The sequence below is a fragment of the Falco punctatus genome, assembly GCF_963210335.1.
Source record: "Falco punctatus genome assembly, chromosome: 1".
Lineage (NCBI taxonomy): Eukaryota > Metazoa > Chordata > Aves > Falconiformes > Falconidae > Falco > Falco punctatus.
This window is the reverse complement of record NC_137580.1, coordinates 47,694,790-47,711,812: the sequence shown is the minus strand read 5'-3', so window position 1 is coordinate 47,711,812 and position 17,023 is coordinate 47,694,790. Positions and strand designations below refer to the sequence as shown.

Genomic DNA, 17,023 nt, shown 5'->3' with positions numbered 1-17,023 from the left:
TGAAAAGGAAATGATCAACACCTAAAGCACTTTTCATTTCTTTCCCATATTGTTCTTCATTCTCAAAAGTGACTCGTTCAAACCATCCTCACAGCCCACACACATCCACCTTGCAAAAAGAAAAAAAAATAACAAAATGCAAGAGCCCAGATTTGACCTGTTGGCCTCACTTCTATAATTTGTAGTGACACTTTTTTAATTTTGGGCTGTGGCTTTTAAATTTGACACTAAAAATAGCAGCCACCCTCAGAGTACCGTTTGCGTAGGGGGAATGTTTTGTACACAAAACTATCTATGTCTCTTCCTCCTATCACTCACTCCACCTACACCTCTCGTCCTCCAAGACAATTCTTAGTAAGATTAGTGAGACATAAAGCAGAAGCCCAGCTCTTGGTTAGTAGTGTTAATATGAGGAAGTTCAGTCAGGCATGTTAGCTGATAACTACTTGTTTCACATTGCAAATAACAGGATGGTACTTTACAGCAGTTAGGTCCTGTCCTGGAAATAGGTACGCAAGTGAACAGTTTATTCATTTCAATATTATCTAAATAAAAAGAGTTATACATATAGTTATACGGGAACATCTGGACTAGACCATATAGATTCTTCACCCAGTTCTCCAGCAGTGCTCAGCATTAAATACTTCTAAGGAACATGCAACAAACCATCAAATGGAAAATTAAAAAAAAAACCTTTCCTGTAAGTGAGATTTTCATTGCTAGATACTTCTTTCATGCCCTGAAGTATTTGTGTATCTCTGGAAAAAAACCCATCCCACCTAATATCATGGCATTTGTTTTCAGCGTTGTGGATTCTGAGCACTGACTCCTGCTGCACTCCTGGCCCCAGTGAAATCCTGAGGCAGGTATGAGCACACGCACCCAAGAACACATCAGTGCGATAATTTGGCACGTCACCTGCTCTGCGCTGTTTGCCCATGCATACCATCCCCATGAATAATCATTTCCACTGCCTGCTTTATAACTCTCTTTATATCTTGAATTCTTTAGAAACAAGTAAAACTACAAAGAACATGCCAGCTGAAGCCATTCCCTTGATTGTGGCACTGTATTTTCCTTTTTTTTTTTTATGCATCCAAGGATTTAGGTAAGTTTTCTGGCTGATGCTGCACACTGATAGCGTTTTCCATAGTCAGCCTAGAGTTACATCTGGAGTTAATTAGTAAGTGATGACAGTGACTATAGGAACTAATGGGATAAATTAATAGTTTAAATTATTCTTTTACCTGTGATAACCTGAAAATGTCTTTGGCCATTGCAGAGCCCATTCATCTTGATGAGCTCGGTTCCTCCACAGTTTTCCCCAGCACTCAGAATCCTGTTTAATCTAAATTATGTATTTTTGCCATTTTATTTAATGTTTCTTTTCCTAAGCTGATGCAAAAGAGAAAGCTAAAGAGAAAGCTGATTCCTCTGAGCAGTATTGCACCTGGAGGCACCAAGAGGACCTTGCCTGCTCTCCTTTATGATCTCCCAGCACACCTGAAACTTAGGGGCATTCTGCTGTGCCCTGTTTCCCCAGGGGAAGCATCTCTTACTGGCAAGAGGCATTAGCTAAGCACCTCAAAAAATTTCTCCATGAAAGGAAACTCTCAGGATAGCTCTTCTGATCCACCAGAGATCAGGTAAGGAGCTATTTCAGAAACGGCTCATTGCTTCTAGTTGGATACCACTTATTGGTAGCAGAAAAAAAGTTGTGGGTTTTTTCCAGTATCTTTGGTTCTACGTGAAATACAAATCAGGTGAAGTTCACAGCAAAAGAACAAGGACTGATGTCTTGGGGGAATGCAATATTTCACATTCATACTGAAGAGAGTATTTTTACCCTTTCATTCTCTCCCTTAAACAAAAAAAACCAAAACAAAAAACAAACCAAAAAAAAAAAAAGAAAGAAAAACACCAACAACAATCCCTGTCACTGTTTTTCATTTTGCTGGAGGTCAAAGAGCTTGAATTTTCTTTTTAACCTGCTCGTGTATTCTGAAACACCCTCCATGTCATTCTTTGATCCCCAAGAAATGTGAATTCATGTGAATGTTACTTCTAGTTAGGAAGAATAAGAACTGGTTCTCCAATATCTGTTCAAAATCGTCGATGAAGGATATGGATTACCAGAAGGAATAAAACTGACACATTTCACTCTTGAGAAAAACCATGCAACTTTACAACTCCACATATGAAAGCTCCTATTGTCTGTTCAAAATCAGTGCTATTTTGAAAAAGAGCATCCAAGCTGTATACCAAAGTGTCCACGTGTGTCGTATGCAAAATTAAACACTGCCCTTGCACATTAAACTGCACTTTTTTTGGTACTGGAAACAGGACCCACTGTTTCTAAAGCTGTTCGTTTTGAATTTTTCAGATATAAAGGCTCTCAGCTGAGGTTTCAGCAGCTGCCAGCTGCTGTCATTACACACAGACCATAAAGGGAACCTGCTGCTATGTGTATATTCTGGGTAATGGCCAAGCCTGGTACAGATACTTCCCTCCGAACATGCTAGCCCTATGTCCTTGTGCCCCCCAACGTTCAGAGGGAGCTCAGCTCCTCAGGAACAACAATGTACTGATGTAAATGCATTGATTTATCTAGCTGGGCCTTGAAGCAGTATTACTGAATGTAGCTGCTCCATGTGAGCAAACAAAATCTGCTGTAATTGTGCTGGCCCCGCATAATGCTTCTTAGTTTAAGATCATTATTTCAGCCATTTAACTATATCAACAGTTGGGCTGGCAAGAGTCACAGTTAGGGTAAGGCAAGGGTTTAAGGTTCAGGTTAATGTAGGGTAAAGGGTGGATGTAGAAGGCTTTACTAAGGTAATGTTGGAGCTTGTGCTAATGTGACATGCCTATATAATTTTAGGTCTTCATCTTATAGAAGCTTATACCTTAAGATTAATGCTAAGGTTTTTGTTAGGAAAAAGTTTAGGCCAGCAGAGTCTGATGAAGAAAGACCAGTACTGGACTGAGAAGAAGCCTTTGCTAAATTTAGGGTTGGTACCAAGAGAAGCCTGAATCCAACATCAGTGGAAATCCTTCCTTAACTTTAACACAGTGGGCCCTTGCAGCCTCATAAAAAAGAAAGAGGCTACAACCATGATCAAACCTTGCAACCCTTGCCAGATCCAGAACTAAATAAAACTCATTGTCCTTGCTTGCCTGTGTCCTCTTCCATCACCCAAACTTCAAGCCCAACTCTCTTCCAGCAGACCCAACCACCCTCAGCCATTCCCAGACCCAAATCTGGTTCAGGTTGTCAGTCTGGGTGGGAAATTTAACTTCAGAATATGCTTTTGTCCCATCCTGAATTACAACCACCCTTGTAATCCAAAACCCAATTTAAGTTAGTCCTAAATTTAACCTTACTGGTTCCTGCCATTCCCAGATCCCAGTGTTAAGTAGGGCTGATAGAACAGACTTGGCCTGGTATCTGAAAGTTGTTGGTAAGCTAGTTTAGGATTGGTGTTAAAATTATGGTTTTGGGCAGCAAAGACCAAGGACTTCAGTTCGTGGCTGTTTCCAGCAGAAATCTGGCTTGCATCAACATGGGGCCACATCAATGATTTCAGATCTGGACTGGAAGAGGTCATTAGATTCCAACAGGCTGAAGAGACTACAGCTGCTGGAGTATCTCTTCTTCCAAAATCAGGCAGCAAGGCCAGAAGTCATGGGTCTATGTGTTTCTGGCCATGAACATTAAAGGCTTCTGTGGTATTTGGTATACTCACTTAAATAAACAAACATCACGGTGAGACAACCTAGGAATAAAATCTAAGTGACAGAATACTTCTTTTTAATAATGACAATATTATATTTTGAATTACTTAGAAAAACACAAAGGTTATGAAGTCCAGGCCTCAAAACCTGGGAAAAGTAAATTAAACTTAATTAATTAAATTCATTAAGTGCATGCATGCAAGTACATTACAACCCAGCCTTTAACTGCATGACAGCATAGTGGATTTGCTTGTGTTATTGAATGCATTGGGTGAATATTCTCCTTAGTATGAGAAGAAACGTGCCAGGGCTGGGTAGTTAATGATGGTATAATTAGTAGGGTCCCTACCTTACTTAGATGCTGAAAAAATTGTAAAATGTCCAGTGAATGAGGAAAATTACTCCAGAAAGGAGAAATAAAAACATCTCAATTAAAGAAAATAGAGAATTTGAACATGCAAAACACTGTGCTGACTTATGCTAAAAAAGTACTTTAAAATTATCCGAATTGTTAAACCAAAATGATGGTCATCTGACACTTAATATTTCCAGATTAGAGAGTTTAGCTGTAAGGTTGAAGATAAAAACACTACCTGAATTCACAAGAGTGTTACGAAGATAATTAATTTTAATTGGTGAATTCAGATTAATTCAGATATCGTCAAGACAGAAGCACAAGAGTGCCTGCAAAGAAATACATCAGTATTAAGCCGGATATATTAAAACTGTTTGCAAGAGTAGTATTGGAAGAAATACTGACAAAAGTACACACTCTCATCTTATGGGGAAAAATAGCATGTACGAAAAGAATTTTAAAACCCCACCTACATGCTTTTGTGCAGGTATTCTGATATTAAAAAAAAAAAAAAAAAAAAAAAAAAAAAGACGACAAAATTGTTCCAGGAAACATGTAAAGGACATAAAAAAAAAAGAATCCAGATGTCAAGGTTAGCAACCAATCACTCAAGCTCAACGGGAAGAAAATCAAAAGTAAAAATAAACCATTGAGACTACTTGCATGCTTAAAATAAGACAAGTTCATTTTTTCTGCGCTGAATTTGGACCTGAATGAGGACTCAGTGGAAATAACAGAAGCTATTGCACATTCTTACACCATAGTGACATCAGCACATATGCTGACGAGACGCTTCAGTGCCCGGCACTAGTAGGTTGGTGTGCGTCACCTAACCCACTGGCCTGGGTCAATGCACTCCTGAAGTCATGAGCACTCTTGGTCATGATCCTTTGCAAAGTTATTTTCTATGCAAAACAATCAAACAGGCACTTCAGTCATTCACATGAACGTGCTTCATCAGTAACACCTATAAGAACAAGACCAGAAGCTACTATGTCCGATTTAAGTACAATTTAATTTCACTACTTTGTTGGGAGGACAATACCACATTCATTGTCCCTACTCTTGAAAGTAGTTGATGTAAGGACTAATTAATGTGTGCTATATAATTCTGCTCAAACTGAGAAAAATATGTAATAAAACTGAACTCCTGGGGGGTTTATGACTATGATTTGCTCACTTTCATTAAATAATTAAAAAAACCTACAGAATGTGTTGGATATCAAACCAGACTTTAAGGAAGTGCAGGGTCTGCAAAGCACAGCATCGAGCATGGGCAATAGTTGTGAAAAAATGTAGGGAGGGAGAGAGAGGTGGCTTTCCAGCTGGGCCCAGAAATTGGGGTGGTTGGGAGTATATTAGGAATTTTTATTTTCTATTTGTTACAAAGCAAAGCAAATGGATAATTACATAAATACTACATGTATCAGTGGGAAAAAACGTATTTTATATGTTGAGTTACTGTGATGAAATATGTTTTAGATATAGACACCTTCTTCATCCTTCCAGACTACTGTAAGGATGAGAATTGCATGCAGTCCGTGGAAAATTCTTTACTACAAACCTTACAGAGGTGGCTCCATAACCTCATACAGAAAATGCTCTTGTAATTCTGACACGTGAGAAAATTCCCAGGCAAAAAGCAATAGAAATTTAGTATAGGGAAAAATTGCTGAATTTTGTCCCCTGGAGTAAGTAAAGTTGCTTGAGTCCTACCCAATACACAGATTTGATAGTTCTGACTCAGAAAGTTGGAAGTAACTTTCAGCAGCAAATCCACCCTACTATGTTCAAGCATAAGGTTCTTGAACTCTGTTTCACAATGCACTGAGCTGAATTAAAATTCAAAAATCAACATGTATGACAAGCAAACCCTGCAACTCTGTATTATTAGTAGTACTAGTAATAGTATTAGCGTAGTGAACCCCAGAGAACCTCATCTATAAACTCAGATGACATTATTCTAGATGCTGTAGAAACAAAAATAATGATTTCTGTGCCAAAGAGTTCCTGTGCAATCATAACATAAAAACCAGCAGTAGGATAAAGAGAGGAAATACAAGAAAATAAATAGGTAATTGGTGCAACAGCATTATCATGCCAGCTTATTGACTTGTCTGCTCCTGGAGGGAGGCAACATAGAAAAGGAATGTTAATGGCAAACCAGCAGGAAGATGACAATGTATCTTGGTAAGCAATTAGAAGATGCAAAAATGATAGTCTAGACAAAAGCCACTGAGAAATCTAATGAGTAGCCAAAGGAAGCATCACAGGTCAGTTCAAAGCAAGAGTTAGTTATTCATTTTTCCCTGCCTTTAACTTGTAACGTGACTCCAGACAAAGGTCAGGATTTCCAGAAGTAGGTTCAGTGGCTCAGTTTTTCAGATGTGTAGTTAGAGACCCTTTAGAAACACCTGACTTTCAGAAAGCACATATCTCACCTGCTTTGGAAACCAGGTCTCTTTAGGTGGCTTATGTTGGACACCAGCAAACTCGGCTATTTGCCCCAAAATCTCAAGCCATTTCCGATATTCTTGGCCTATATAACACTGTAATATTCTTATCCTTAAAAAGGAAATAAAAATGCTTAGCTGAGTTGACTGTTTCACTGCACTAGCTACTTGAATACATGAAGTCATGGATGAAAGGCTACCAAAATGTGAATAACCATGAATGTGTGTTAACCAGTGACTGAAAACAGCTGGTGTACGCCTCGAAACAGTTACACTGGAAAAGGTAATTAATACAGTAAGAGTACACCAGATATATAGATATATAGGTAAATAAGGCCAATGCCATCTAGAATATCAGGGACAAACAAAAGCGAGTCCAAAGATCACATGTAGTAAACTTGCAAGCTATCTCTGAGATTTTGAATCTGTTTATCCCATAAAGTAAAATATATTATTTCCCAGGGTATCAGACAAGAATAGAACTGCAATTTTCCAGTTATATCAGGAGACCAACATAGGTGAGAAGATTCAGTTTTTATAGATCCTTCTGTCCTAGGGAGCCAGTGCCATATGAACATCAAAGAAACTCTTTTCTATGCTATTTCTCTATCCTGCTTTCAAACTACATGCTAGACAAGATTGCTGCACATTAACTATGTTTCTCATATGAGTAATAATGGACTAATCATGCAAATCTACAACATTACCAAAGCAATCACAGCTAAATTATAAGCAAAGTCTGTTCTATTAATGACTATGACTCAGAACAATTCCACCATCTCTTCTGCTGTGAGAGCAGCTTACACAGTCCAACAACTAGGCGCCCTTGTAATCTGTCCACGAACCGAAATCTTCAGACCTCAAAGGTGCCTCTGCTGCCACATCCACATGATGGGGAGACTAAGTCCCCAACTCATCCCTGAGACCGCCAGCTCAGGAAGGACCTGCCATCCTGAAAAACGGAATGGAGGATACTTAGCAGAGCATCTCCCATCACATTGCAGCTCTTGAGACATACAAGAGTGCAGTGCTGCCCCACAGGTCCTCTGTGATGTGCCTCAGAGCCTTGCATTGCAAGAACAGGCAACTCTTGGGGCTGGAGGAATTGTTTCACTTTGTTGAACTCCACACGGTATTTTTCCACCACATTTTACAAGATTTGTAAACCACGCATTCTCATGTCAATAAATACTTGCATTTCTTCAACACCACAAATTCTAGTCTTTTTTACAAGCATTAGGGAATACATTTTCACAGTAAGTAATGCTTATAGGAGAAGATCGGTACAAAGGGACATGAAAAATAAAGATCATTAACTGCACTCCATGAACTTGTTGCTGTTCTATCTCAGGAATTTCCTTGGCTTGCGCCTGGAATGACATTTACTTGAATTACTCTAGAAAGAGAGAGAGATGACGCATCAAACGGCTGATTGGCTCACTCGTAGCCAAAGTGATTCAGTAAGAGGTCAGCCTTGTACCATACATAGGCAACATTAAGGCTCCATCCTACCGTTAATGAGGTCAACATCAAAAGTCCCATGGACTTCAAAGTGTCAGGGAGGAAGCTTTTACTCCGGAATGTTTAGCAATGTCTCACAAGATATCCAAACAGCTCAGCTACCAAAAGACAACTCCGCCGTAATCATTAATAACATACATGCTTATAATTTAATTTTACTGCAAGGCTACAGCTGTTGAAACTTTGGCCGTGGAGCTAGCTATATGTGGTGGAACATAGTAAGAGGTCCAAAAGGTGCTGGTATTCTGCAGAAGGAGCTATAAAATGCCAAAGCAATGAAATAAATTTATCTACTGACTTTATTTCATATAGTAGCACATTAAAACAAAGGGATTAGAAGGTTTGAAAAGAACATTCTGGAACATGGATTATTTTTTTCATCAGCTATTTTTGCCTCTTTCTGCTGCTTGTGTAACATATTGCATGAATCTGAGCACAGATTTTACTTGCATCCCTGCGGCAGAATTGACTTGATCATTATCTACAAGATGGGGCACCTGCACTGATTATTAAGCCTAGCTGCAAGGTCTGAAATCATTAATTAAAATATGGGTGAGATTAAGGAAAACACCAGCAATTGCATCACCACCTCTAGGAACGAAGGCTTAGTTCTCGGTGCTGCGAACTGGAGCTTTCCCACCCCTATCACAGGAGATTAGGGAGCACTTGGAACGGAACACGGATGAGGGTAGCCCTCTCACCCGTCCTGCCAGCCAGCCCGCAGTTACCGGGGAAAGCTGCCGGGCCAGCCACCGGCCTTGGAAAATTGCCCAGCCGACCCGAGACGCGTTTTCCGAGGCAATTGCACCACCTGCGGGCGGCGCAGAGAGGGCGCAGGGAGGGCGCCGGGAGGGCGCCGCCCCTGCTCTCGCTCTGCTGGGTGTGTGCGCCGTTGGCAGCACTGGAAGCAGCAGGCTGGGTTAGGGCTGTTCATTCCCTCCTAGCCTTAGAAATCCTCCTGTCTCCCTCTTAGCCGTATCACACATAAAAAAATCCCTTCCCCTTTCCCCCTGCACCCTATTTCCATGGATAATACTTCCACCATCCTTTTGTTCTTCTCACTCAGCTGCTTCCCAGCCCTTCAGGCCTGGTCCCCATTCCTCTCCATCCAGTTCAGGCCCCTCTTTCCTTCCCAGCCTCGTCCTGCACATCCCACCGAGGAGCTGCGGGACCACAGGGGTACTTCTCAAGGTCCCAAAAGGGGGAGAACACCTCATTCAGCAAAACCACCATTTATCGGTTTAGGTAATAAAAAAAATCAGCTTTGTTTGCTGAACCAGTAAATAGCAAATTGATGATTGAGTAACACCTGTAGACTGGTGACTGATAATTAGATTAAATTAAACAATTACATTATATTACATTACTCAACGCATCAGCTGGGCATGTTCATGCTCAGGATAAAGCCCTTCTGAGTTTAACATGACAACTCAATTTTCTTCTCTCAGAGTATGGAAGAGGAGCTCAAGCCTTGCTTTACCTAACAAGCTCCCGTATTCCCATCTTCGTCTATAGTTTTTCTTCACCTTTACTGCTTTCAATAAATGCAAATGCTAGTCTGTAATTGAAAACATGTCTATTGCGAGCTCTGTTTGGATCAGGAGTATACATTGTGTATGAGTGTCTGAGAGGGATGAACTAAGAGAAACAAGTGATTTTTCTCCTTTTTTTGAGGGGACCAGTCTTTGATGTTTTTTGATGCAGGGAATAAAACTCTTACCAAATCAATGTGGTACCTTCCCTGTACCCCTCAGTTGTTGTCCTATTTGCTCTTTGTCCTGGCCAGAGCAGGACTGGCCTTAGCTCCCATCTGCTTCCTTCTTTTTTCCTTCTTTCCTTTTGGAAGAACTGAGCAATGAATGGCTCTTCCTCCTTTTCAGTTGCTTCCAACAAGCATCCACACTGTTAAATTCGAAGAAGACCTTCTATATAAAAGCTCCGGAAGGAAAAAGGAAGATGTGGTCTGACTGCTTCTATCATGTCACTAACATTAAAATAAAAAAGGACCTGCTGCCTGAGGAATCATACCAGTTACCAGAAGAAAGGAATTCTTTGGAAATAAAACTGTAGAAGCCAGAAGGAAGTTGTGCAACTGTCAGTGGTGAAGGCAGCAGTTCTCATAACACAGCAACAAGCTAGAGACGTGTCCTGAGTAATAACATCTCATCAAGATGTGTCTGAAACCCTTGTTATTACAGCCCCTGGTAACTAAGTCAAGTCCTCCAGGCTGCAGACAGCCAAACTGTGTAATTACTAGGAATGCTATCACAGGTATTTTTCTTTTTATAGTGTTTAGAAGTCTTTGAAAAGGATTAACAACCCTACGAAGAGGGTAGTTATTATTTTCTCTACTCGACAAACCAGGAAAATGAGATATGGAAACTCTAAGTGACATAAACAAAATGGTCCATGTTATAATTAAGAGATCAGAGTTCCTACCTTCAGGGTCAATTTGCTGAATTACTTTATGTTTATATATTATGTACATTGGATTATTTTTGAAGATAGTTTAAAATTACTCTTGACGCCTGAATTTTCCTTCTGGTTCTGTCACTGGTCTGTTTAACAAAACGCAAAAGGCATACGTAAATCAAGCCACACCTGCCTCACACTTACAATTGCAGCCTTTAATCTGCTGATGACTAGGAAGTTTCTGAGTTCCTATGATGAAAAAAGTTTAACAGCAAATATCATTGCCATGATATATACTTTTATATTTATACAGATGTATGAACGTCAAGAATTGGGAAGTTTACTCAGGAGTGACAAAGCAGAAGGAAATGGGCAAGGGACTTCACAGAGTTGCTCACTCTATTGAGATATGGTAAGTGTGGGAGATATATTTCTGATTTTGCCTGGCAACAAAGCACATCCTATACTTATTGCACTACAAGATTTGAAGCAGCATCAGTGAATGTTCTGTTCTATGAGAAGCAAGGGGTTTAGTTACTACATGCATTGGGAAAGATTCACACTGATCTAAATTCAGTTACACCTCTGATCACATGATAATGTGAAATTTCTGTTCTCTTTTATTCTATATAAAGTATTTAATAAATGGACTACTCTAACACATTACTGTCTTCTGTAAGACTGTGACAAATATCTGTCCTTTTGTAATTTGTTTTCTCATTTTATATCAATATATATAGTTGTGTATATAACTACATTATATAACATTACATTTGTAAAATTTTATAAAAACTTGTAAAATCCTAATACATAATACATAGTAATATATATTAGATTGTATAATTTTAATACATTATAAGTCTCAAATGAATTTTGAGCCAACACATTCAAGACAGCTGTGAGATAAATTGCTGTCAGACAGTTATAATTCTGAATATATGATCCAAAGATCAACAGTTTCTTCATAGACAGACAGAAGTTCTGTACTAGCCTTATTTTATCTACCATGTAATTAATCTGGCTGATACAGTCTATCTGTACCTGTACATGTTATCTTCTAATGCAGTGAAAAATGTACAGCCGTGCTTTTCATGGTCTAGAGCTCCACTGTGTCTGTGCATCCTGTGACCTGGGATCGTCCACAGAAACTCCAGGCTCCATTAACTTACTGTCACCCTGGGTAGGATTGGTGAAAGAAAAAACAACCTTCAAGCAGATCTAGGAAGAGATGTGCATTACCAAAGGCAAGGTGAAACTTGCTGTCATGTAACTGGAATAAGCACAGCATGTTGGGGTTTTTTTTGCAAATCTGACATGTAGAGTCACATTAGCAGATGCTGAGATTAATCCCAGGATTTTACAGCATTAGCAAATGATTACTGCAAGCATTGGCTAACATCAGGCCCACATACGCTTGTGAACTTTCGAACTAGGGCAGTATGATATTTCAGTATAACCACAGCCAAAGACACACAGAATGACATGTCAGGAACCGTATGCTTGGGGTGGTGATTTCTCACCAGTCAATCATCAAGACAAGGGTAAAGAGCCACTGCGTCCTAAGAAGTGAACACCATAAGTGCAAGGTTTGTGGTGATGACTCTTTCACATTCAGGGTGGGAAGCGTTGTACTGATGATTATGACTCACAAGGAACTGAAATTTTTTTGCTGTGAGTTGGCTTAATGATAATGTAAAAGTAAATATTCTGGAGACTGAAAGAGGCAACAATAAACTCTTGAATCTCAGGTGTGAGTCTTTGACTGTGATCAGCATCTCAAGGAAGATTACAAAGCTCTATGGACAAAGAACTCTTCTTAGCAGAGTGAAGCATGAAACATCTTTTCACCAGCTTTTCTGCCCCATAGGTAATCTGCAGTGAAAATGTAAGAACCGAGGGCTTTCCAATACTTGTCAATATCAATAGGGCCTCTAAAGGCAGTCGCATTTCCTCTTGGTCTAGGACAAAAGACATGAGCAGCTTTTGGGTGGCACACAAATTGGTGGGACAGAAACTCCTGGTGCTGCATGGCCTACTGTTGCCAAAATATCTGGCTCTGCCTCATTTAGCAGCTCATCAGCACCATTCATCAGTACAGTATCATAGCAGGTCATCATTCCTCAGCAGCAACAACAGAGACTTACAAGTAACTGAGTGCCTTATCCTGAGGGCTCCGCTGCCAATAAGCACGATCTCTGTCCATGTAGGAGCAGGGATTGAGCTCCTCTCTCAGAGAGAACACATAGTGCGGCTGTCTACCTGGGGACCACAGCTGTCCATGGTTACATGCAACTTCAAGTCAGAAACTCAGGATGCCACAGGAAAATCCAGTGAAAACGAGACTATTCCTTCATCATACAAAAAAAACGCAAATAAGCAATAAAAAACCAAAAAGGCTACAATAACCTCACTGCAGAGAAGCTGAAAGCAGCTGTGGGCTGAGGCACTGTGGCTGGAGAGCGCTCACATGCCACGTTCGTGGTACAAGGCAGGCTGAAGTACAGGCATTTGCTGCACATATGCTGCGGTGGGAGCTGGTCTCCATCCCGGGTGACTGTGTGCACATACAGCCACGTTGCAAATCTGCACTCTCAGAACAGAATGCGGTGTACTGATACAAACCTTGTGGTAGTTACTGTGGTCCAAACAGAGCAACATTTTAAACTTTGTCTAAACAAGGGCCTGCGATTCATACTGACGCAGAAATCAGCCCCAGGGCTCACGTAGGTATAGGGGTATAAAAGCACCACCTAAACCAGTGGTAAAGGTGCTAAAATTTATTTCAGAGCTGCAAATAACATTGTATTAGCAAAAGCATTTTTGCCTCCTTTTATGACTGTCAGTTGCTTCCACCTGGACTGTGACCAGTGTGCGGGTAAAGCTGTATTTGCAAAGCATCCCTAATGAAGGCAAGAGGAGAGTGGGGATTTCAAACTTAGCTGATCTCTTCTATCTCCCCTGTATCAGCCATCACAAAGGAAACCATTCTTAACATTGAAGCCATTACTGTTTTGTTAGTTATTATTTCAGCAAGAATATTATAAATATTTAGGCATTACAGTGGAGGCTTTCATAAAAGCAAAAAAGATATCCCTTCCAAACAGCTAGTAAATTAATGACAGTAATAAAAAAGCTTATTACAAAAGATATTTTTTTTACAGGGATAAAGACTAAAGCAGCACAGAAAGTGAGCGATACATGCTTGTTTAATGATTTTCTGCTTTTATATGCTTTATTCCCCTCCCACAACAGGGGCCACAGAGCCCAGTGCACCCTCCCATGCTCTGCCGCCTGCCCCAGCGCATCACCAGAGTGCCATGAAGGCTTCGGGTACCAGGGCAGCGGTTCGCTGCAGCGCCTTGGCTTCCTGAGAACTCCTGTTTTTCTAATTTAATATTAATCTGCCAGAACAGTCAGGCAAATATGGGTAGCACCTTTAAGTCCTTGCACTGCAAAATGGACTAAATGAGGTCCTATGGAGAAACAGTGCTTTCACAGGGGGGAGCCGTAGGAACGCAGCTATCCCCTCCTTCTCTAGTATGCTCTTTGTATACAAAAAATAACAAACCCCTGTTCAGTTTGTCTTTTAGCCCTCAGATGCATGTCTCTAGCTCTCCCCAGCATCTCTTGCAATGTTTATGCAAAGCACTGTGAATATGCTAGTTGGAAGCATATTGATATATTTTCTTGGAAGGGAAGAGGCAAGTAATATCCCACTGTTAAAGGCCTTTGCTGCTTCAATGTGATACACAGCTGGGAAGGAGCAGCTGTGCTTTGTAAGAGCTAGGTAAATGCCATGAATCATATTTTGCTTTCTTTGCAACCACCATGAACAGACACAATGCAGTTGTTAACTTCTGACTTGCCGACGAAGCATGACTGGGTGGTGGAGTGGCAGGGGGGGCTGTGGGAACAGGGTTGCATACTGAATCAAAACACTCCAGCAGCTGCACACACCTCAGGTGAAGCCCAGCGCTGTGTCTCAGCCCACAGCACATGAAACACGAGGCTGCAGGTGCACCTCTTGCTTCCCTTCCTCCTGCCCTGTCACGCTCTGCTGTGGGGAAACCTCCATGGGTCTTCCTTCCTTCCTTCCTTCTCTCCTCCCTCCCTCCCTCCCTTCCTTCCTCCCTCCTTCCCTCTCTCCTTCCTTCCCTCCCTCCCTCCTTCCTTCCCCAGAAGATGCCTCCAGATCAGGTTGGTCTGTGGGTCTCACTCCTGCATTTTGACACTACAACCGCCCCCTAAGAAACAGCAAAATTGTAGCAACTCCAGCCCCCAGCAGAAAGAAGACGGCAAGCCAGGGGACAGAATGGTCAGTTACGGTCTTAGGCAAGGTCACAATAAACAGGAGGTTTGATGGGACCTCACTGGCACAGGACCTGCTGTGTGAGCTCCCTTCCCCTCCAGCGGCAGCTGGGCTGAAGCCAGAGACCTGCCCAGCTGCCCTTTCCGACACAGATAAGCAAGTGGTATTCATGTATTACTATGTTATCATATATTTTTTGTTTATATTGCAGTCAGGTCCCGGGAGAGTGTGGGACTCTGGCAAAGAGAAGGAAAGAAAAGATCATTGGCTATTTATGAAATAAGGCTTCTGATAACAAGTAGAACAGATTAGATTAGAAGCATGGGAAATACTGGACCTGCCATTTTTTCTGTGTTGATTTTCACATGCTTTCTATTTTTCCAGATACTAGATTTATTACTTTTTCCCAAAATATCGTACTGGAATGTAAGAATAGGAGGAGCATGTGTTCATATCACTACTGTGTTGTGTGTGTGTATATATATAAGTACATTTACACATATAAGATTAGGGGTGTGTTTACACGGTGACTTCTAGTTCACAAACTTGGCATTCTTCCCCAGTAACTTTCTGCACAAGTGTGGGAAAACAATGAAGAACTTGTTATCCAAAATATGGTTATTCTAGAGAACTCTGCAGGTATTAATTTAATATATGGGCAGTTTAAGTAGCAAAGAAAATCTAGAAAACATTTTTCTGTAGAAGTACATTCAATGCTGAATAGCAATGGCTTAACTACTAATTTAAATTCCTCCTCTGCTTTTATTCAGCCTTTTCTTTATTCAGAGTTAACTGAAACATAATTTCATCTGTCTAAACAATATCAGCACAAACACCAAGTCCTCATCTTCTTGCAAAAACCTTTACTTAAAGAAAACATTAATTTTATGCTTGTGAGTAGCACAAACTGATTTCAAATGGGCCAATAATACAGAAATTGAAGCCTGTCTGTAATTTCATGAGTCATGTTCTGTAGATTTATTCAACAGGCAAAATCCCCACTGGACTGTAAAGAGGAAAGATGTTGAACAGGAGAAACAATATTTATTCAGCAAAGATAATGATTAGATAAATTCTTTCCATTAATTAATATAATTGGGTTTATGTTGTTTTACAACAGGGCAAAGGCTTGAAGAGGAGTCACAGATCCAATTTCCATTGTGCCCCAAGACTGTACGAGGTAAGGTAAGATTCAGCTGATAAAATAGATACGATGGTGAAGAATCAAAGGAATGGAAGGGGATCGAAAAAGCCAGAGGATTAATTTGATGTCAAATCAGTGAATTTCAAAGTTCAAACTATCTAACCTAAGAAGAAATACATATGCAGTAAATACATAAAAAAACTAGAACGTATGAATACTTGGTGTATGTGACTCAAAGCACAGGGATTCTAGTAGCCTGAGGGACCATAAAATATCCCAAAGTCATGAAAGGTGGCATTTTTGAAGCGGGCTAGTGAGCCTGCACTGAAATTTCTGTGGACACTTCAAACTTACTTTTTAATTTTACATTAACTATTCTGCTTTTAATTAAAAAACTTTCATTTTCATTTTTTTAATAAGTTAAAAATAAAATTAATTTAATCTTACCATCATGCAAAGCAATTTTAATCCAAATTCTTGCACTCCAGCTACCTAATTTTTCTGACAATCACATCAGACTTACCATTTGCAGAGCTCTTGAGGAAATAAGCACAGAGCGATTATATGAACTAGAAGCTCACAACTAATGACACCAGAGAAAATTACATTGACAGTGACACCACACTCACCCCTGATCATATGGTACTTTTACAAGCAGTTTCAGGTCAGTGCAATCACAGCTAGAAATTACACTGATGACTGCTGTGACATACGGACATACAGTGCATGTTACATTACATCTACATAAAACGGTACCTGAAACTTCCCATGCACTTCACAACAAATCCTTCCCAGGAAAACCCAGCATAAGCAGAAGCACCCACCTGGCGGGGAAAAATGACAGAAAGACAATGAAATGTCACAGTGCAGAGTTGGGCATCACAAAATTATTCTAATGATTAATAAACCCAAACATTAAACCTGAATCCACCACTGCCTTCCATAGGCAAGCAGAGTTACTAATTTTAAAGATTGTATCACCACAGCTATGGTTTCATGAAGATGAATCTTGTACACACTGTAGATCTGGACCACAAACGTGCATTTGAACCAAAAGAAAACTTCAGCGTGTGAGTGCTCCAGCTGAGCGACTT

General features: G+C 40.4%; 1 protein-coding gene across 2 annotated transcripts in view; it reads right to left on the bottom strand.

Annotated features, from left to right (window-relative positions):
* SH3BP2 (SH3 domain binding protein 2) overlaps positions 1-17,023 on the bottom strand; it is a 92,860-nt gene that overhangs the window by 58,409 nt on the left and 17,428 nt on the right. Inside the window, exon 2 of one of the 2 annotated variants that reach the window (XM_080410632.1) lies at positions 16,686-16,753. In XM_080410632.1, coding sequence (XP_080266758.1) covers positions 16,686-16,699 — 14 coding nt within the window. In that variant the 5' untranslated portion in view covers positions 16,700-16,753. Of the gene's footprint in view, positions 1-16,685; positions 16,998-17,023 lie in introns of those variants that run through there. The other variant, XM_080410633.1, reaches the window with a different exon arrangement.